Source organism: Myotis myotis, unplaced genomic scaffold (assembly GCF_014108235.1).
Source record: "Myotis myotis isolate mMyoMyo1 unplaced genomic scaffold, mMyoMyo1.p scaffold_m19_p_16, whole genome shotgun sequence".
NCBI classification, from domain to species: domain Eukaryota; kingdom Metazoa; phylum Chordata; class Mammalia; order Chiroptera; family Vespertilionidae; genus Myotis; species Myotis myotis.
This window is the reverse complement of record NW_023416320.1, coordinates 19,488,651-19,512,021: the sequence shown is the minus strand read 5'-3', so window position 1 is coordinate 19,512,021 and position 23,371 is coordinate 19,488,651. Positions and strand designations below refer to the sequence as shown.

The 23,371-nt window shown below is 36.2% G+C and overlaps 1 protein-coding gene across 3 annotated transcripts in view; it reads left to right on the top strand.

The window, feature by feature from the left end:
* CSMD3 (CUB and Sushi multiple domains 3) overlaps positions 1 to 23,371 on the top strand; it is an 872,847-nt gene that overhangs the window by 652,398 nt on the left and 197,078 nt on the right. For all 3 annotated transcript variants that reach the window (XM_036338167.1, XM_036338166.1, XM_036338165.1), the window contains one exon: positions 9,112 to 9,228. In XM_036338167.1, coding sequence (XP_036194060.1) covers positions 9,112 to 9,228 — 117 coding nt within the window. The remainder of the gene's footprint in view (positions 1 to 9,111; positions 9,229 to 23,371) is intronic.

Below are 23,371 nucleotides of genomic sequence, written 5' to 3'. Positions count from 1 at the left end.
GGTTGGAGCGTCCTTGTACACTAAAAGGTTGAGGGATGATTCCTGATCAGGGTACACCTAGGTTGTGAGTTTGATCCCAGTATGGGCATGTGTGGGAGGCAAACAAATGATATTTCTCTCTCACATAGATGTCTCTCTTTCTCTCTCTCTCTCTCTCTCTCTCTCTCTCTCTCTCTCTCTCTCTCGCTCCTCTTCCTCTCTCTCTAAAATCAATTTTAAAAAGGCATGTCCTCAGGTGAGAATTGAAGAAAAATAAGTTTAAAAAATCAAGTTAAATAAACCAGTGATTCTTTCCTTATCTATAATAATAAAAGCATAGTATGCTAATTAGACCAGACAGCCGAATGTCCTACCGGATGTCCTTCTGTGCAAAGCTGCAGCAGCTGTGATGGCTGAGGGCAGGCAGCATGGCAGCCAGCAGCGGCAGCAGTGGTGGGGTGATGGGGGTGGTGCCTTACCCTGATCACCTGGTCGGCTCCCACAGAGGGAGGCCAGACTGATACTTTGGCTGTCAGTAGGACATCCCCTGAGGGCTCCCAGACCGTGAGAGGGGGGCAGTCCCGGCTGAGGGCCCCCCCCCACCCCCCTGCAGGAATTTTCGTGTACCAGGCCTCTAGTTGATACATAAAATAATGTATATAACAATAACTATTAGAAGTCATGGTGTGGTATAAGTTGTATTACATAATGGTATCAAGGTAATAAGACAAGAGACATTTATAATGAAATGGGACTCCAGACTGGATCTACGGATGGCCAAATCTCTACTTTCATTAGCAAAACAAGAATCCTACTAACAAAGGTCATTCCACAAAACCTTGAAGAGAAAGAAAGCAGTTTTAGTGTTGAATAAGCATATCTGGAATACAATACACATTGTAGCCAGTTTGTGAAACACACTAAAAAGACCAGACAGAATCTCATGCAAATGTAGACTAGTACATTTACAAAAGAACAAATAATACTATCTCCTTGAAAGGCCAATTGATGCACCTTGTCTCTCATATCTATTGTTAAGAACCCTGAGTTTATTTCAGAAGTACGTGTTTATATTTCCAAAGGTCAGAAAGCCAGCAGCCTCGCACTGTAAAATGAAAAAGGTTGCTCCATTATATTTCTGAGGACACACTCTGAGAGAGGAGAGGGGAAGCTGCTGATTCTTCCCTTTTATTAAATACAGAAAAATTTCATTTTACTAGTAGAGTTACACTTCAACCAGTGAGCCAGTCACTCCAAGATTCCTAATGGATATATATGCATACAAGGAGACAATATAGAACTTCTCTCTGGGAAACCAGGAATTTGGTTCCAGGTCCCAAAACAGAAATCTAGTTAGTTACATTGAAACACATGGGAGAGTTAGTGAGTAAATATGAACCATAGTTAGGCTATGGTTCTCAATAGCCTTAAACTTAAGCCAATCCTATAACTGGGCATTTCTCCCCAAGTTCCAAATCTGAGGTTTAGAACTTTTCTGATTCAGGGAAGAATTGATCTGTCCTGTTAGGAAGAGACAAAAGAGCAGGAAAGAAAGAATCCTCCAATAAAACTAATATTTTTCAGATCTCCTTAGGCCAAAGCAACAATCTGTGAGGCAAGCTCCCTTAAGGAAGAGAGTAGATGAATCTAATTTGCACAGGGTTTCCGTGTGTGTGTGTGTTATGTACAGTTTTATGAACAAAATAGACCTTAGAACCATCTTTTTAAGTATAAAATACAATAAAATACATGAACTTGAAAGATAAATTAATTACAATGTACTTAAAATCTATAATAAAAACCAAGAGCCATACAAATAAATATATTATTACAAGTTGTAATCAATGTCCTAAAAGTGGCTGCTCAAGTGTTGTATTATGAGAGCTTCTGAAGCAGTCTGGAGTTCAGGAAGACTTTCCTGAGGAATTGGCATTTGTAGCGAGATTAAGTAGGAGTTAATAAAATATCGTTTACCCTCTAAACTTACTTTATACTAATATATTAACTGCTTTAAGTATTTTTCAATAATAAAATTTTTCAAAATAAAAGATCTATGACTTAGAGAAAAATAAGAATAAACTAAGTGATGAAAAAGAATTTGACTTTTTTAAAAGTGCCAGTAATTCAATCAAAATCATTTTAAGAACTTGTCTTCACATACAGTTTCAATAAAATCAGAGGTTAGAGATTGCTAGGGACTTGGGAGTAGAGTGAATGGGGTATGACTGCTAATGAATACAGGAATTCTTTTTGGGATGACAAATTCTGAAATGAGATAGTGGACTTTGTGTATCTGCTTTTAGAAAAACATTCATTGTATATTTTAAAAGGGTGAATTGTATGGTATGTGAATTATATCCCAATCTAGAAAATGAGATAAAAATGAGTGACTAGGTATTAGACACGAACTACAAGATCACTACTATTAGTAGAATTTGTATATAATAACATGGAAGAAATATTCAAGGAATACAGCTATTCCTAAGGCTTTGTCATAAGAACACATCTCTGATGGAGAACACAACTCATAGTGTGCTGGAGGATGAAGAGAATGCCTTCTAAGGGTGGAGGGGGACAGTGGGGGCGGGGGGCGGGGCGGAGCAGGGACATCTGTAATACTTTCAATGATAAAGATAAAAAGAGAGACAGAGAATGTCTTCCTAGCCAGCAAAATCAAATGACTGTGTCTAGGCAGTCAGTGAGGTGACAGATGTAGAAGCTCATAGCCTACTAAGTTGACTTAGTGGGTCATTAAAATGGTTTACAAGCCACTGGTTACAACATTGAGATGGATTTATTTTCTTCAGTGTGAAACAAGAGTATGGAATTATAACACAAAATTAATTCACATATAATAAAGACTGATTTTTTGCTTTTTATATTTAGGTGAACAGATGAAGCAATAGAAAACTCAGAGCACATAAATAAATGTACACATATCAAAATAATGCAGAGGAAAATGAAGAGCAACATAAAAAAGTTACTTAGAGTAACGATTTCTACTTAAACTAGCATTTATCACCATTATGATACTATAGCCTTATTGGGGGCTTATGATCTAAGGCAGATAAACAAAATGAAGTATGTATGCTTACATAAGAGACATGAAGAAGAGAATCAAATGGATAGATGAATCGTTAGGTATTTTTTACTAAGATCAAGATTTTGAACAAAGGGATAAAAAGAAGCAATAGTAATTTTAATCTTAAAGTCAATACTGGCAGTAATGGCTGCCTAGCTGTCTGCATTAAAAATTCACATCACAGAGATTAAGGTTATGAAAGTCCTTCTTTAGAAATAAAGAAAAGACCCCATGAGAGACCTAGCTTTCAAACACATTCTACACCAGGATTTATGATGTGTGACATTCCATCAGGGCATAAGGATTGTACTAGACCTGGGCCAGCACTTTTGTAAGGTACAGCAGTTCTTTCAAACTGAAGGAGTCACAGGCCACATCTAGTAAATTATTGATTTAATATATCATATTGCTCTTTTGTGACCTGTAAGAATTCATCACTTTTAAAAGTACTGAACTTGCTTTCTGAGAAAAAAATTAAACATTATATAATAATTTTCATTATAGGGTATATTTGGTAATAAATTATACATTGCACAAGTGAGAAGACAGATTGAAATTGCAAGTATCTTGAGGCTATGTTTCATGTATTATAAAATGCCCAAGATTCAAGTAGTACCTCTTCCCTGTAAATGGTCTGAGATCCTTGTTTCACTCAGTGGGAAGACTCCTCCTCCTTCCCCCTGCAGTGTCTGCTTTTCCTCCTGCTTCTGACTGTCATCATCCTCATCTTCCTCCTCCACCCCACACACATGATCAAGCCACAGCGGGAAGTATTTTCATTGGCTGGCTAGAAGCCGTAAGACTCAGTTGCAGGCTCATCCTCTGATTTCCCTGGAAACACCACATCGGTCTGTTCCATCACTGCTCATAGTTCAGGAGCGCAGGAAGCATACACAGTATAGTTCCAGCATGGGCACCTCTTACTTATCCACATCAAACAATAAAGTTCAGCCAAGATTTTTTTAAAAAGTGGACAGAGAAAGAGAAAAGAGAAAGAATAACACATAACTAGACTGTGTGGCTGGTTTTGCTTGCTCAATGAGGGAATACTCCAGAGTGAATAAATGTTAGCATGGATTTGCTACAGTGAAGTGATAGACATTTTGCTGTTTGCTATTTCCTCGGTGGAACTCAGTCTCCATGTGGTGCTCATACTGTAAAAATCTTATCTTTGGATACATTTCTAATGTTTAAAGATACATAATCTTTCACATAATAGTAGTGATTTTAATCATATAAAGGAAAAATAGGTTTACCACTATATGGACTTATTAAGAGAGGGTTTGTCTCAATTCTGCCTTGGATTTAGGTGAATTTCTGGGATTATTTCAACCAAATGAAATGTTTGTTTTATGTGCTGACTATGAACACCATTTTATAGGGGCCTGATCTTGCAAGCATAGTCCATTTAATCATCCAACTGACATTTATGAGGACCTACTATTTATCAAAACTGTTCTAGGAAGAGACGAGTTGCTAAGACTTGTGTGTTAGAAAAATAACTAGAGTGGTAAGAACTTTTGGAAATGAGGTGAGCTGGTTATCCACTGGAAGAGTTCTTGATGAAATTGTTGGGAGTCTGGACTGTGGCAGCTACCTTGGCAGACAGGAGAGAGAGGCTGATAAGCTACATAGGGTGCAAGCTACAAATCAATGATGTACTGGACCCCAAAAGTCATGGAGAGAGTATCAAGAATAATGGCACTTTATAATAGGCTAATTTTTGCATTTTAAATCTTTAAAATACTTTGGCTCTAAAACCACTTTGTCTCTATATGTATACATAACACATAGTTCCATAGTGCTGCAAAATCATAATTGATTACAGTCAATAATATAAATGCTAGAATTATTGCCAAAGTGATAGCACATTTTAGAATCATCAACCTGGCATTTTGCAAAGTGTCCTGGGGAACATTGGTCCTGTGAGATGTTTCACTAAACAGTCTCCATGATCAAATAACTTTGTAAGAAAGAGCATGATATTCCCCAAACTTTACTAAAGTCTCAATGAAGTCCTATAGGAAAGAACCTTGTTTCTTTTATCCATGTATTTCCCAAACTTAGTTAACTATAGAACCATTTCTTCCCATAATTCATGTGCTCTACAAAAAATGCTATTAAAATGCAGATTCAAGGTAGCTGTCTGGAGAAACAATAGGCTCACATGTGTAAATCAGATAGCAAAAATAAGCGTAGAATTAAAAGCTCTGGCTTCCTTTTATCTTCTACTGATTGTTAAACAGAGCCAGAAAGATAAAGGCTGCCCTTTTCTCTACTAGCCTACAAGATGAAATTAAAACAGGGAGAGAATGTGAAAAGCATTTAGGAACCAATATTAGAAAAATTAGTAAAGTTAGCTTGACTTAGTCATTATTTCATTTAGATTTTAATAACTATAAAACAGATTACAATAAAACTGTATCTCAATGCATAGTTCATTTTCCCTTTTTTATGATATTGATATGCTACATAAAATATTTTCAGTCATTACAGTATTCAGCACAATTGAGTATGAATTAGGCCATGTTGTAATCACTGACCAGATGAAACATAAAATTACTGCTACCAGTACAAATGATAGAATCTAACATAATATTAGTAAGGATGTGGCTATATGCAGCCTCATATATATTCATCAATAGTTTAAAATGAAAACCTTTATTTTTTATATTTATAAATTCTATTGTCAACATAAGCTAAATGTCCTAATTATGCAAAATAAAATATACAGAACAAATTGAGCTGTCAGTTGCACATTAATGTGGAATGACAGAATATTCATGACTAAGTCACAAAGCTAAACTTCAATCAGAAGCTCTCATTGCTATTCATACTTTCCAAATTTAAAAATAAGAGTTTTGTCACATACATGCTAAGTATTGTAATTTTGGAGCACCTTAAATCAGAAAGGAAGTTTAACATAAAACATACTACTTATCCTTGAATGATTATCTCAGAGTAACATTATCGGTTGAATAACATTATCAGTGCTGAAATAAGAACACACCTGACTAATTATTTCAAACAATAATGAGTGATGAGAGTGATGCACCTTTGCTTATTATCACCACTGTCAATTTGTTGTTATTCTGGGGAGTTCTAATTTTAGTATCTTTAAGTCTAAATGGTTATTACCATTTTATGGAAAATAAAAGAAAAAAAGGCAGAATTTATTAGCCACCATCACAATACAACATGCTGTTATGTTGTGTGTGTGTGTGTGTGTGTGTGTGTGTGTGTGTGTGTGTGTTTAAATACACTGCTATATTTTAAACTTTGGTCAGGAATCAATAAAAATTTTTCACTTTTTCAAACATTCGTGCCTCTTCTCAAGCCACATAATACACCCCATCCAGTTCTCGTCAACAGGAAGGTCAGGCATTACCTCCAATAAATTGCCAGCATAAACCCAAACCTTTGCCTCCTTCAGCCCTTCTCTCAGGAGCATGTCACTTATGCCTCTTATAACTAGTCATTCTGCTTTTGTTGCTAATCTCCCGGTCAGTGCCCCCATTTTCCCTTTGTGAAGACTCCTTCACTGTTAAACAAAAGGACATTAACAAAAACTCAGTGAGCTTTGAGTCTGCCCCAGCTACTCCCTACATTCTCCTTTCTTTTATGGTTAAGATTCTGATTACTTTTGAATTTCTTTATGCACCACTTGTTCTTCATCCAACTGCAGTCTAGCTCCCTCCTCTCTGCTCTGAGTCAAGGGTTAGCAAACGTTTTCTGTAAAGGGCCAAATGGCATTTGGGGCTTTGCTGGCCACACGTCTGTTACATGTTCTTAGTTTCTGTGTTGTTTATAACTCTTTAAAAATGTTAAAACCTCTGTTGGCTTGGGCTGGATTTGGCTTGCTGGCTATAACTGATAGAAAGCTGCTCTGGTTGAAACTACCATATTAATAATGCCAAAAACTTCATATATGGTGTTTGAGGGGAATCCTGCACAAGTTCAAAGCTGATTAGAGGTAGGCTGAAAGAAATCACCCATCAGTTTTAATATTGACAAAGGTGAGGAGCAGTAACATTGGGCTTCCTATGCACTTACAGGTGCAATAAGTAAGGCCACCCCCTTACTTACACTGTAGAGCAGTGGTTCTCAACCTTGGCTGCACATTAGAATCAACTGGGAATCTTTTTAAAATCCTGATTCCTGGGCCTCATCCTCCGGAAATTCTGTTTCTTTTTATGGGGTGGGGCCACAACATTAGTAACCTCTGTCTGATCCTACCTGGGCATTCTCCAGACCTCCTTTTTGGCCATCTTTTCTCATTCTACATACTTTCCTGGTGATTTCATTTACTTAAAGAGCATCAGCTATCTTCTTTATGCTTTGTATTCCTAAATCTCTGTTAGTAACTCAGTCTATCTCTCTGATGCATTCACATTTCTTGTGAACAACAAAACAACCACCTATGAATTTTCCAGAAACATTGGTTTCAACCTCAACTTTTTTAGGAACATAGCACACTGTGGGCTGAGGTAGCAGAAAGTCTGCCTCTACCACCATCAGCATCTCCTCAGATTTAAATGTAAATTATATAAACAGGTAAAGGTTGGTGAGAGAATATTTTCTCTAGATGAGTGAGTAAAGGTACAGCCATCCTTGTACCATGTATAGAAATAATTTGGTGACAGCATAATCAGGGTTGATTTTTCAGTAGATTTTTCAAAGCCTGGAAGTGAAACAATTTCTCACTTGCATATGTAATTTCTTATCATTATGGAGATGATTATCATTACACTTTTATCATAAAGGAAATCAGGCCCACCATTATTACCTCTAGAGATAGCATCATTACAATATTAGTATATTGCTTTATTTCTGAGAAGAATAAAATATTGATGTTTAAAATCTTTTGTGCACAATTTTTTTATTTTTAAAATACTTGGCAATGGGGGATCTTGTTAAAATAGGGAGAAACATGATATGCCTTAAAATCTAGAAGCCATATTTTATATTAAGAAAATGCTTATAATATTGTTACCAGACAGGGGACCTGGCCCTAAGCAGGTCCTCCTAGGGCTGGCAGTAGGGTGTGGGTTCTTGACTTCCTATAGCAGTGATGGTGAACCTTTTGAGCTCAGCGTGTCAGCATTTTGAAAAACCCTAACTTAACTCTGGTGCCATGTCACATATAGAAATTTTTTGATATTTTCAACCATAGTAAAACAAAGATTTATCCTTTTGATATTTATTTTATATATTTAAATGCCATTTAACAAAGAAAAATCAACCAAAAAAATGAGTTCGCGTGTCACCTCTGACACGCGTGTCATAGGTTCGCCATCACTGTCCTATAGGAAAGATTTCACAACAGGAGTCCAGGTGACTGTGCAGGTACATTTATTAAATCTGGGGACAGTGAAACAAAGAGGAGCTCAGCATAGAAGAAGTAGCAGGAGAGACCTAGGTAGGGCTGCTTTGGTTCACTGGGAAGTGAAAGAAAAGGGGCCCTTGAAGACAGGTTTGGGAGGTTAGCCCAGGACATGCTGCCACTGCCCATTGCTCCCCTGGTTGCAAGTCTCATGGGGCCCCTTAGAGTTGAAGAGATGTGTGCCCATGAGGGAAGAAGTTGGGGAAGGAAAGGGGGAAGGGAATGGCATGGTCTGCTCCACAGAGGGAGAGTTCGCTCTGGGTCCTTTGTCTTTTGGGTTTCATCTCTCTCTTGCAGGCGGGAATCTAAGAGAGGTCTCAGGGGAGAGTTTCAGCAGAATCTTCATCAGTTTTCCAGGCGTGCCCTTTCAGGGTCCTGGTCTCTACTGATTGATCAGTGCCGGGGCAGGGGGTCATTAGTCATTGCAGCTGGTCCTGGCATTGCCCACCTGGTTTTGCTACTTTGCTGGCCTAGGGCAGAAATACAACTGAGGCCTAGATGTTATCTTTAGGGAGGTGACCTTCTCTATCTGGCTGTAAATTGCTTGGCCAGTTGTTCAGTTATCTTTCTGTTTCTCTATTTTACTTGTGTTAGCTTATTGGCCTGTCTCAATATGATTTTTAATTTTTTTTCCTAAAAATAATGTGTTTTCATTTTTATCTTCTAGCACCATGTGGAAGTCGTTCAACAGGTTCAGAAGGCACTGTCCTATCACCAAACTATCCAAAAAATTACAGTGTGGGACATAATTGTGTTTATTCTATAGCAGTTCCCAAGGAATTTGGTAAGTAAGATTCATCTCATCATGTAGCATTGCATTACAGACATCTTTATTTTTCACTACATACTATTCAAAAATGTTAGTTTTTTAATGAAAATAGTTACTATTCATAAAGTATTTTACTTTGCAATCCTTTTAGATAGCTTTGTAATAATAAAATTTGAGGTCATTTTATTCAATTTGAATTTACAGTCAAATACACAGGTGAACAACAATATAAAAATGAAAACAGGATTGTTTTTAATTTTTAAAAATAAGTACATCCAGTAACTTTGCAAGTGCCTTCATACTTGAATGATATAAAATGGGAAATTACCAGAGCATAAAACAGTCTGCTCTGCAAAATATGCAGTCAAATATAGAAGTATTATAATAATGACAGAGGTACATAAATAAACAATCATATAAGTTTTACACTTTATTGACACATTCCCAGAAAGAAATGATTTTGTTTTTGAGCACTTCGTTCCTGGGACAGCAACGAATAAAAAAAGACAGCAAAGGACATTTCAGCTCATCTTGTCAACCTGACAATCTGTTCCGCATTGGCACTGAGAAGACTGTGTCCTTTGCTGCCTTTATGTCTCCCTGATCACAAGTCTTAGAGCCATTTACCTGGCTTCTAAAGGTTTTGGATCTGAGATCCAGCTGGATCTAACCCAGGTTATGCTCTGTTTATGGGTGGATGGGCAAAGGAAATTTAGTGAGCAGTAAAATGTGAGAAAGAGGCTGACAGTTCAGACTTCTAGAATTTAGATTTATAGCATCGTGTTATATGGTAAAGGATTTGCTATAGCTGTAATGGATGTGTGGGGTCTGGGTGGCTATTTGAGCAGAAGGACATGGATATTGTCATATCAAGGTTTTTGGATCATATCTGGATGTTTCTGCTAATATATAAAATAAGCTGATGCTTCCAGTCCAATGACTTATAACCAGATAGAACCTATATATCCTCCTTTTCTCTATTCTGAAACAAGTCCAAGGTTCTTACGCGAGAGAACATTGTCATCAGAAAATAAGTACTAGCCCTTTTATTTCAACCTTGAACTAGACGCAGGGGTGGGCAAACTTTTTTGACTAGAGGGCCACAATGGGTTCTTAAACTGGACCGGAGGGCTGGAACAAAAGCATGGATGGAGTGTTTGTGTGAACTAATATAAATTCAAAGTAAACATTATTACATAAAAGGGTGCGGTCTTTTTTTTTTTTTTTTTTTTTTTAGTTTTATTCATTTCAAACGGGCCGGATACGGCCTGCGGGCCATAGTTTGCCCACGGCTGAACTAGAGTGATGATGCCAGCATTAGCAAGGTGTCTATTTCTGTACTCTACAAAACTTTTCTTCTTCAGAGCATTTTGATCATTTGAGTCAGAGTTGACCTCCTTGTGAAGAGGACAATAGTTTAGAAAGAGAAACATCATCTACTTAATTGTATTTATTTTTTGCCTTTTGAGCCCAAGACAGTTCTTTCTTTGCTAGAAGAGTTATAGTCTCCAGCTGCCAAAATTGTTACAGATAAAATGGTTGCGGACATGGTCGCGGGATTGAAGGTCCCAGAGACTTCATGGCTTTAGGAGTCCTCTTGAGAAGCCATCAACTTGTTTTATTATATTCTGTTCTTAGGATGCCATGTGGCCACAGGAATGAAAAAGAGGATAAATGGTTATTTTCTTCCCTGACACATAAATATGCTGATCACCTAGTGATGATTTACAGTAGCCTACATATGTTTAAAAAGAGAAAAAATAGTGATTAAGATAAAATTATATTAACAGATTTCTAAAGAATGGAATCTTGATTTTAACAGGCTTAATGTAAGGTAAATTTAATTTTTAATGTAAAAATTGTGCAACCAATAATTGGTGGTTTTTAACACTAATTTTTTAAACAAAATTGGATTATTTGTGGATAAAATCAAATATACTTTGACTTATTAGTAAAGGAACTGAATTTATTTTTATAAATGTGTCATCATTCTTTATTTCAAAGTACATGTAAAGTTAAAGAGACTAGGATTCTAATTTAAGCTATCACATCCTAGCTTTCTGTCTTTGGAAAATCATATAATCTCTTTGAGACCCAATTTCTTTATTTGCAAAATGAGGATCATTATGTCTATAGAGCAGAGTTGTTTCGAGGAATAAATGAGATTGTATATACAGAGTATCTTTCACATAGTTCGTGCTCAATACCATTAGGTTTCAGAATGCCAGTTTTGGAGTAAGATGTCTGCATCCAGGCCCATCCCAATTAGCTTTTTTCATTGGACAAGTCACATCATCAGCCTGAGTCTTACTTTTAAAATCTATGAATGAGAGATGGTAAATGTCTACCTCATAGGGTTATTTTATAAGTAAGTAATATAATTTATATAAGTGATTGGCATAATAACACATAGCAAGTCATATTCACATGTGTGCACCTACATACACATTTTTCTTTATGTTCACATTCATAGACTCCTCCCCTCCAAAAAGATGAAATAAAATGGATTGCCAGATTGGACTAGAGTCTTAAGAGTAGCGTGGCTAAAAATAAAACATTTATATTGTGTGATTAAAGCACAAAAACGAATATCTTGTGTTTCACGTCTCCAATGGATCACCAGTTACCTAATGATTCCTTAAAATTTGGTAGCAGACCAGCAGAATTAAATAAATACTGATCATTGGCTATTTCCTATCGTTACCTCTGCCTACTTACTGTGAGATGGTCAAGCAATAGTCACTGGGTTTGTACAAATAAAATTCCTGGTTCCTTCTGCTTCCTCTCATCCTCACTCGGCCATAATTTCATCTTGTTGCCCTATTAGGCTTTATTTTATGACTTTTTAAAATATAATTTGATAATATATCACTTCTTACTATATTCTCTTTTCTTGTCATTTATCCCAAATTGTAAACCATGTCTTCTTTTATATCTTTTATATATATATATATATACACTCTTAGAATTTTACTCTGTAAATTTATTTAGCATAATATCTGTCAAACACACTCAGTTTATTCATTGGGATTGCCTTTTGTACATGGATTTAGGTTCAAAGCTGTTCTATAAGAAGAAAATCACATATAGTCATTACCCTTGAAATACCTTAAGTATCCCGTTAAGATCATCTACATGATTTTGCACAAGCCGTATTGTCTCTGAGTAATTTTAACAGGACATTTTACCTCCAATGTCAGAAGAGGTAACAGTTTCTTCAGATAAAACCAGACGAGCTATTCTGGTTTCTTACACAGGTCAAATTATTTCCATTATTTTTACCTGGTGTAGAAATGAATTCACATAAGTTAAATGTGCATATATGTGACTCTGCTTTACTGTTTGATTGAGTGACTACTATTTGATCTATCAGTCAATTCCTATCTTTCGGTTTATCTCAATAAATAAATTGTCAATTATAATACCTTCATAATTATAATACCTTCATAAGCATCATTGGATTTCATTTGAATTTCAGATATTAGGTTCACTTGAGGAATATTCATTCTGCTGGATTCCAAGTGTGCAATATACTTAGAAAAATAATAATTCTAGGTCAGTTGGATAGCATTTATTAGAATTTCACTTTTTTCTATACAATTAAATTATTTCAATTGGATTTGTAGATTAAAAACACCCTACTTTATTAATAAAATATGTTTTAATGTTTCTTCATCTTTCAAATTTCAATAACAGTTGCTTTCCCTTATGGTTTGGTTGCTTAAGTCTTCGTGCATTATTTGAAGTGCCAAACACATTGAGAACAGATTTTATTTTATTTTTAGTTTGGTTTACATAAGGTGCTTTAGAATGTAAGCGAACTGTTGATATTTTTGGAGTTGAAATATTTTTATTAATATGCACTTACACCTAGAGTGTAGCATCCAAAATCAAATTGCAGGGAGGGGGGAATTAGTAAAATCAGTGAATAAACATTGTGAATTTCTATCTTAATAAACCCGGCTGGGGAAAAAGGCTAGGATGGCGGCCAAAGTAGGATATAAATCAGAGGCTAGTGTTTGTTTTTGTCTGTTTTCTTCTGGAACAGAAGATAATGGAGCTTTTATTTTAGATAAAGACACAGGGCAGAGGTCAAAATTGAATGGACTAATTGGTAAAGCAAGATACATGAAGCAATTGAAGGAGGAGGGATTTAAAAAATAGAAGCTCTTTAAAACTGTAATTCAGAAGAAATTATTCATATTGAGCAACATAATACCTGAATTAGTTTCACATGGACTGTTACCTTTTGAAATTATCATCGCTTCCCACTCTCCCATCCCTGTTTCCCTTTAATCACCCTCTCCTTACATTCTAGGGATTATCTGTAAAAGCATATGCATTTGTGTTCTGTGGCAATCATAACAGAATTTCATAAAGTTGGTGGCTTAACATAACGGTTATGTACTTTCTCACAGTTCTGGAGGCTAGACCTCTGAATCAAGGCATCAGTCTGTTCCCGTGCCCTCTGCAGGCCCTAGGGAAGAACTTTTCTCGCCTTTTCCTAGCTTCTATGGACCCCGAGGAATCTGTGACATTGGGTGGTTTATAGATGCATCAGTCTAATATCTGCCTTTGTCTTCACAAGACCTTTCTCCCTGTTTGTGTCTCCTCTGTTACTGTCTGTATCTCTGACCCTCTCTTCCAGTAACACTAGTTTTTTAATTTAGGGCCCACCTTTACCCAGTATCATCTCATTTTGATGTTTAATTACATCTTCAAAGACATTGCATCCAAACACAATAAAATTCTGAGCTTTTGTGTAGATTATAATTGGAGTGGGGGGACACAATTCAACCCACTACAGAGAATAAACTGCATTGCCACAGTTTTAGGTGGAAATCTTAACATAAATTACTCTTTGTAAAGCATGTATCAAATATCAACTGTATAAAATGCACACTGACACTCAGATTTCTTAGAGAATTCCAACATATAAATCACCTTGAGGAGATTTAGGATAATCTTTGGTGACTTAATTTTGTGTTTAACTTCCCAGATCAACGGTCACCAACCTTTGGACCTCACGGACCACCAGTGGTCCACGGGCCACCGGTTGGCGACCGCTGTCCCAGACGATTTTACCTACTAAAAGACACACAGGGATAGATATTTGTTAAGCTACAAAGCTTACTCTTTCCCAATATTAGCTTTCACAGGTGGAATCTTGGAAGTGTGCATAAAAACCTTTTCAAGTTTTTCTCCTTTTTTGAAATTGAATTTACTGGGGTGAAGTTGGTCAACAAAATTATATGGATTTCAGGTATACATTTCTATAGTACATCCTCTGTATAATGTACTGTGTGTTTACCACCCCAAGTCAATATGCTCTTTTTCATATCTTGTTATTAGTGTGGGCTCTTGGTTGCATAGATTTCAAATGTATGAATACCTCAATAATGCACAGTTATTGTCAGTCTAGTCTGCTCTGTACAATGAATTACTCTATATAGTGGGCACATAGAGTTACTAAAACCTTTTGTGTATTGCTGTGGGAGAGGCTTTTTCTTAATTTTTAATAGCTATCATCATCTTGAACTTCTCTCCTACTTCCACATATTTTATGTGTTTGTTAGTTGCAGCCATTATCTTTCTTCCTTCCCATTACAGTATTTTTTTTCTTTCATCCAGTATCAAAACATCTTTCTCTATGCCATTGACTATAATATAAAATTATAGTTTGTTTGTTTTTATTTCAAACATTACCATAATATTATATTAAAACACAGGTAATAACTAGACAGCTATCTCAGTAAGAATGAATCTTTAATCTGTGAAATTTTGAAGAAGGGAAAAAAGATTTCATTAGTCTTGCTGCCAAACTTTAAACTGCAAATGTTACAGCCACACTGGCTGATAAGGCTTAGTCAAGATGGAAAAGGCATTGAATTCGTGGTGGAAGATAGGAACAAAAAACATGTTCCAATTGATGGCAACTTGTTGCCCCAGAAAGGATTGAGGCTATTCAAAGAGTTCAACAAGGGATCCCCAGAAATGAGGGACACCGAGCTACTTACTGCAAGTAAAGAATGGCTCCACAGAGTCAGGGATATGTTTGGAATTTTAGCATCCCACATCACCACAGCAGGAAGGCAAGGTGTTTTGAAAGAGAGATACCATATTCAAATAACTTTTATTATATATGTTACTATAATTTTTCTATTTTATCACTGTTGTCAATCTCTTACTGACCCTAACTTGTAAGTTAAACTTTATCAAGGATATGTGTGTATAGGCTAAAACTTAGTGTATATAGGGTTTGGTACTATTTATGATGTCAGTCATCCACTGAGGGTCTTGGAATGTATCCTCCATGGATAAGGGAGGACTACTGTATGCTAATTCTGTGCCTAAAAGAAAGAAAACTTACTTTTTTTTGGCCCTAACATTTTAGAGTAAGGAAAATATGATTAACATGTCTGCTTATTTATAATTATATTATTTAATTTTGGGGGACTATTTATATAATTTGATCAGTAGGTGTGTTTGGTCACCAGGTAGAAGCAGAACCCCTCCCCATTTGCAATTTGGTTTTAATGTCAAGACTCGTGTCACCACATGTGCACTAAGAGGGGGTGGAAGGCTTTCTTACACATGGAATGAGGCTTTCTGAGCAGAACAGGGCAGGATCTCAAGATGATCCAAAATGGCATAAGGGAGCAAGGAAAGCTCATTGGTTTTATTGTGTTCAGGGGATGGTATTGGAGTGGAAGTTTTCTAACACAGGTCAGGGCTTTGTGTGGTTTGAACTTTCTACAGGTTCTAAAGGAGCTTGTACCCAGACTCTTGACAGCTGCTTGCCCAGATGTGGAGTAAAAAGGGAGGGGGAGAGAGAGGAGGGAGGGAGCGATAAGAGGGGTAGGACTGGAAAGCTGTCAGTAATCAGACATCAAAAATAGGTTAGACTTGATGACAATTCATTCTTGGTGTTTGACTGATGAGTGAAATGTGCCATGCTTAATTTATAATAGAATTTGAAGTTGTTTAATTAAGCCATGATGGTATTTTATCTGGCCTGTCTCCAGAGATTGGTTAAAGAGGTAAAAATCCTATTGAATGCCTAGTACAAGAGCTCATCATTATATATTGTGGGTGCCATGATCACTGTCAATTACAACTAGAATGCTGAAGAGGAGGTGGGGTATCTTGGTGAGGCCTTGTATTGTGGCTTTAGTATGCAAAATGCCATATATATGTGGCACTGATTTATATTTTAGGTATCTCTGTGGCAATATTCCCAGAAACTTTACCCCAAAAGGGCAACCTTGGGTTAGGAATTGTTGGTGCTTTCATTGCTGGGTCACATGATCAGACAACTGACAGTGGCCCAAGGGTCTATATTTAGCTGGAGCTACTTGCAGACCTCATTACTGACCAGGGCATCCAGTATAAATGAGGAATATGTTGCCCTCAAAATCTAAGAATTCCTGAAAGATTTTGATCTGGGTTTAACATTGTGGTGCCATGAGGGTCAATAGTACTTTCTTAATGGTGTCATAGATGGAGTTGCTTTTGACTGACCAAATAATTACTAGAGATGTAACTAGGGCCTTCTGTTATGGGTGAGGAAACAGAACCTACCCCTCTTTGTGAGCTCTTCTGTATTTGTGTGTCTTGAATGATCATGGCAAATGAATCTCCTTGAAAGAAGATGTCATCAGTGTGATGTCATTACCCATACTGCTTGAGAAAGTTGGATGCAAGCCATGATCTCGCCTACAAAGACAGCGTGTGATGGCTGGGCTGTTGAAAACCTCATTGGCAGCCAGGACCATGAAGTTCAAAGCAAAAAGTGTTGTAGTCCATCAAAGGTGAAGGAAAACTATGGCTGAGAGGCTTTGAAAATAGCCATAAAACAGAACATATGAGTCAAATCAATAATAGTGAAATGTTTACCAGCTGATGATTGGATGGAGTCAATACACTCAATAATAGTGATTATGGGGCCTTTAATGGATGAAACCAAGAATTAAGGTTGCAGTAATTTACTATGAGGTACCATTGATTCTTTCCAGATTTCAGAACAGGAAAATTGGGCCATTAAATGGAGAAATAGTGGAGTAAATGCCACTTCTCTAAATAATTCTGTTATTTAAATTTTTAAGTCTCTCTTTTTAATATATATTGAAACACATTAACTCTCTTGGCTGTGGGAAAAGACCCAGGGAATCTGTTTGTCAAGCCTATTTATTATAAGTGCCAAAGACATGATTTAATTTATTACATTTTTTGGTCAATGTTTTCATGACCACTATGGGAAATTTAGTCAGGGCAATAATTCTGATGACTAAAATGGAGCATACTTCCTTGTTTACTGTCTATATTTCACAATCCCTTCAGACTATAGGATATGCCCTTGTTTAAATTTGGTAGGATCCCCAGAAATAACTCTAATTCCATCCTCTGTATTAAGACCATGAAGGTTTGCAGCTCAGTTGTTATTAAAATTAATTTAAAATCTGCCTTGTAGAGATTTAAGAGCCGATTAGAGATGTTTTATATTTTGATTGGATAAATTCTTATAGTAAATTTTTGTTTTCTCATTAGCTGCAATTGTGGGTCTCTCTTTCAATTTTCCCTTTTCTCAACTTTTATCTATTTTATCAGTTACTGGACATACTTTGAAGGAAGGATAATCTCTTTACCCTGCTCATTTTTCTAAGTTTTCTCCTCTAGTGAGTGTCAAATCTCTAACATCAGGGTTAGGCATTTTTCCTATAGCAATTGATGCTTTATAAAGTTTAAGGATATGGAATTTAAGTAGGGTTTGAATCACCTCTTTACTTGTGCATTGTGAGTTCCATAAGTATTTTCCTCAATAAGCCCAAAGGTCAAGATCTTTATTGCAAAGAAGGCTGAACAGCAGTAAAAGCATTTTTATAGGGTCTTAGTGAGCCATAGGCTTTAAGGAGTGTAGACTTCAGCATGCCACATGTTAACTGCTCTTCCACACAATTGGCCTCCCAGTGGACCCATATATTGCACATGGTATCGGCTATTTTTTTTTCCTGAGCATTCTATAGAAGGAAAGCCAATGCCTGGTTGAAACTCACTAGCAACAGTCACAAAGTAAGAGTCTTATCTCGAACCTAGAATTACTCACAGCTTATGCTGGAATCAGCATACACAGTTCAAACTGAGACATACCAATAGATACAGGCTAAGGCACACAATCCAGAGTCACTTTAAGAAGGCCCCTAACTCTCTCTTCTAAATGCCATTTATCAACACTCTGATGTAGGTCAATTAAATCTATGATAAAGATTTGGTAGAAGTCAGCAAATGCAGCCCAGAGCAGCACAGCACAAAGAACAGGATTCTAGCAGGTACCAGAGCCAGTAACTAAGACAAAGCAAGAGGAAAGAGACCCTTAGTCATGGTGGTCACCACCTGTGCACCCTCCTCACTGCATCAGTTGTTGTGGTCACCCCACAGTCGGTGTAGATTTAGACACTGATGTTACCACACAAACACCAAGGGAGTAGGAAAATTTTTATTCCTCACATAAACGAGGCTTTCTGGGGAGAGCAGAGTAGGCCCTCAAACAAGTCCAAAACGTCACAAGAGAACAGGGAAAGGAGATTGTCTGTGGAGTTTTATTGTGGTTATGGAGTTGCAGAGGTTTTTTTGTGTTGAAGTCAGTGCTTGCATGGTGTGAACCTCTCACTGATGCCAAAGGAGGCAGGACCTGGTCTTCCTAATCAACTTGCCCACATGTGGGGCAGAATGGGGAGCACAATGGTGGGACTTGAAAACCATCAACCAACATCAAAAGATGTTTTAGACTTTTTAATACAAGCTATAATTTATAAAGCTGTAATTTAGAAATTATATATATATATATATATCTGTATATATATATAGCAATTTCTCTTGCTATAATATTCTTTCCACTTTATACAAAATTATTTATTTTCCACCTCCAAGTAAATGACTATAATATGCTCTAGAATGTGACCAGTTGAATTTTCAAAGTAACTGTCAAATGACTTATTAGGTCATTATGGTAAATGTATATTTGCCTTTATTGTATAATGCATATCAAGGTTGATGTTTCACCTTTCTCTCGTTTTATTAATTCACTTTTAAGAAAATATATGCTTAAAATTCTAAGGAGATTATTGGAAACATAGTGCAAGAATATTAGGCTAGACATTTTACAATTTGCTTAAACAGTGGTTATATTTCATTGCATCAGTGTTTTTCCAATTCTTATTTGCTTTTACTTTTTGTTTTCTTTTACAAGATGATAAGTTCAGTGGCTGCCTCATCAGACTATTTATTGCCAATTTACTGGCATCAGAGTGCTGAAGATTATTTCGAAATAAGGTTCAAAGTAATAAAGCCAGTGATGGCAACAATAATAAACTGATTAAAGAGAAGATTGGGTAGTTATTGTGGAATAGTGAAAAATAAGTTGAACTAGGATCCAAAGGTCTGAATTATAGTTCTTTATTTTCCTCTAATTGATAGTATGACCTTGAGCAAATTATTTAAGCTTTCTGAGTCTCATTATTTTTTTATTTATAAGAATAAATATTTGATTCAGTGGTCTCTAAGGATCTGCCCATTTAAAAAAAAAAAGTGAAATCTATTTTAAAATTTAAAGAGTATTCTGCTCGCAGCTAGAGAAGTAAATTATAGGAAAGTACTAACAACTTTTTCTGAAATTCAAGAGTCTGCTCATAGAATTACATGGATTTTATATAATTTCAGTTATATATATATATATATATATATATATATATAAAGGTGACTATAAATTTAACATAAATTCTGAATCTTTTATGTTCCTTCAAAAGTAAGATAAACAATATAACGATGATATGCCACATTTATTTTTATTATCTTTCTCTTTTATTTCTTTTCTGTTTTCTGTTTTGTTTGTTTTTATTGCATCAGAATATCCTCATTGGTTATATTTACGTTTGTTAACTCTTTCCTCATCAATGTTCCATAAATACTTCTAAAGGCATTTTTTTTTTATCTTTTACTCACTACAAACGTTAGAAGATTACTTTTTACTGTATTCCCGTGTATTTAAGTACCAAATAATTCCTTAGATTAGTTCAAATATCCAAGGAGAAAATATTACCTACAATTTCACTGTAAAATGGGTGGTCTTCCTTTAAGAATATGATATGGGAGAGCATTTGAAATAATGAAAAGGAAAAAATGCATATGTATGCATAACATTTTCTGAAAAAAATTTTATGGAGAAATTATTAAATATAGCCTTTTTTAGTGTTTCATTATTCTGTCATGCAGAATCACATTTGTAATATTTCGTAGCATGACAGATTAATGGTAAATGATAAATGATTCATAAAAGCACACAGCATGCCACAGGCAGAGTCTTTTGTAAACATGGAATACTCATCATTTTTGACACTCTCCCACTGATATTTCAGGATGGTATAATGATCTCTGATTGTTCAACACTACAATCCAGTGCTGACTACAATTAAAATACAGATGTTTATATTTTTCTGTTTGTGTGACATATGATATAATTTGTCTGCTTTGGGACTAATAAAAAAGAATTTTGAAATAATTCATTTGTTTGAAAACTCAATGAATTTTATTTCAAATAAGTTAAAGAATAAAGTGTTTATTATCTAGTTGATATACAAACACATGGTACATATCACACACTATAGAAGTGTTGTGTTAGTCCCTGAATTAAGAGGGTTCTAACTACATTCTCTTACATTTTATACAGACTCTTAATATTTTAACCTAACTGCTTTTGCTGAGAATGGGAAACTCTAAAACAAATAGGTAACTAGAATATTTTCCAAATTCACTAAGGATATGTTTTCTACTAAAATTTCAAACTAAATACCATAGTTTCACTAGTTCTATTGCTTCTGTTAGCAACATTTTATATAATACTAGAGACCCGGTGTACAGACTCCTGCACTAGTGGGGTCCCTCGGCCTGGGGGATCTGGCTGAAACTGATCTCTGGGTCTGGGGTGTAGGTGAAGCAGATTCCGGGCCAACAGTGCCCCAACAGCAACCTAACCCCTGGCCGATTCCGCGAGGAATAAGGCTCCCTCCTCTACTGGTTGAAGCGTCTGCCCTCTGGTGATCATTGCATGTCATAGCTACCAGGCAAATGGTCAAACGGTCGGATGGTTGCTTAGGCTTATGGTGTAATATTTATTTTATTGGCACAGGGGTTTCCAATTCAAATTAAAGCTTTGACTTAATGGCAGATGACATAAATGAGACTAGGATGTGGGCCTAGTAGTAAGAAATGGTGGTGCCATGGGGAACTAAAGATTCATGCCCTCTTTATTACAGTTAAATTTCAAAGTGTTTAAAACACAATATGATCCAAACAAAACTCATCTGTGGAATGAATCTGACATCAGTCTAATATGTTTTGGTGTTTAGTTGAAAGATTTGGAATCTCAATGACTTCCTTTTTCTTATCCCTGTGCTCTTTTCTATCATCTCTAAATTTATAGGCATATAGTTCTATTAATTTTAACCTCATGGTGGGTAGAAATCTATATTATGTAGCCTGTAAGTTGTAGTTTTTCACTAATTGGATCAATTATTTATTCAGACAGTATGTCTGAATAAAAACTCAGCCTGAAGCTAGAAACTGAGTACACAGGTTATATAAACAATGGTTCCTGCTCTTTGAGAGATCATAGTAAAGGAATTAGATAGTTGAGAGTTTATTTTAAAAGAATGTGGAAAATACTATAATAGATGTTTGTGAGGCCACTAAGGAAAAACAGGAGGAATACCTAAGGCAGCCTAGTGGCAGGCTTGAGAGATTGGCATCACTGTGTCAGAAATATTTACCTGAAGGGATTGTGTGTGACCTGAGTCTTAGAGAATGAACAGTTATAAGCTACTTGAACAATATTGTAGCCAGAGAGAACAACACAGGAAAAGGCATAGACATATGGTAAATGGTGTCTGAAAGGAACTACAGTACACATTTTTCCTCTCTGGTTGAAGAGCAAAGCACTATTCAGAAACAAATATACTTGAAATTGGAAAAGCAGATTATGGAAGGCTTCATATGCTACATTTAGATCAATTAAAAAATGCTTATTGAGTTCCCACTCTGTTTCACAGAGACATTTTCTAGGCTGAGGATATCTGATGCCCAATGAAACAGAAATGTTTAATTGGTCCCAGTAGCATACACTCTATTTAAGTCGGCAGGCAATCTAGAAATAATATTCACCTGGTTCAAACTGGCACAGACATTTTACTTGTTAGAATTTTGAAATATTTCAATGCTGTTGGTAGTCCTGAACGATTCCTCATTTTTCAGACTAGATACCCCTTCCTCTCAGCAACTAAAAAAAAATAATACATAAATACCTAGCCTAGCATTAATTCTGACTGGTCTGGGCCCATGCCATATTGATTATATATTTTGAGAATCACCCTGTAAATATAATTGAATATGCTCCCCTCAAACATACATACACACACACACATGCACACGCACTATGACCGCAAATTCTGCTCAGGGGTATGAAGAGTGAGAAAAAAAAGAAAGGATGCTATAAGAAAAAATTACAAAAAGATCAAAATTAGATTAGGTGGGGGTATGGGGCAGAGATCAACCAAAGGACTTGTATGCATGCATATAAACAAACCAATGGACACAGACACCAAGGGGTTGAGGGCATGAATGGGAGTGGGGTAGGGGAGCAATGGGGGAATAAGGACACATATGTAATATCTTAATCAATAAAGAAAAAATTAGATTGCAATACTATTTAAACCAAAGGATAAGAGGAGGTTGAAATGGATCATGTTTGCTGTAGAAACTAATGAAACTATTTATGAGAATAACACAGCCCGTAGGTATTTTAGGTGTATCATTGGTGGCAGGGAGATAGTGGCTTCCTGAGAGTCACAGGTAAGAGTCAGTGAGGGCATCAACTTAGGCAGTAGGAGAAGAGAAGAAAACTCATTGTTTGTAGGGAATATTAGAGATGAAGAAAACATTTATAATTAGTATTATAAAGTGATTCCTGCCGAAGCCAGTTTGGCTCAGTGGATAGAGCGTCGGCTTGCGGACTGAAAGGCCCCAGGTTCGATTCCGGTCAAGGGCATGTACCTGGGTTGCGGGCACATCCCCAGTAGGAGATGTGCAGGAGGCAGCTGATCGATGTTTC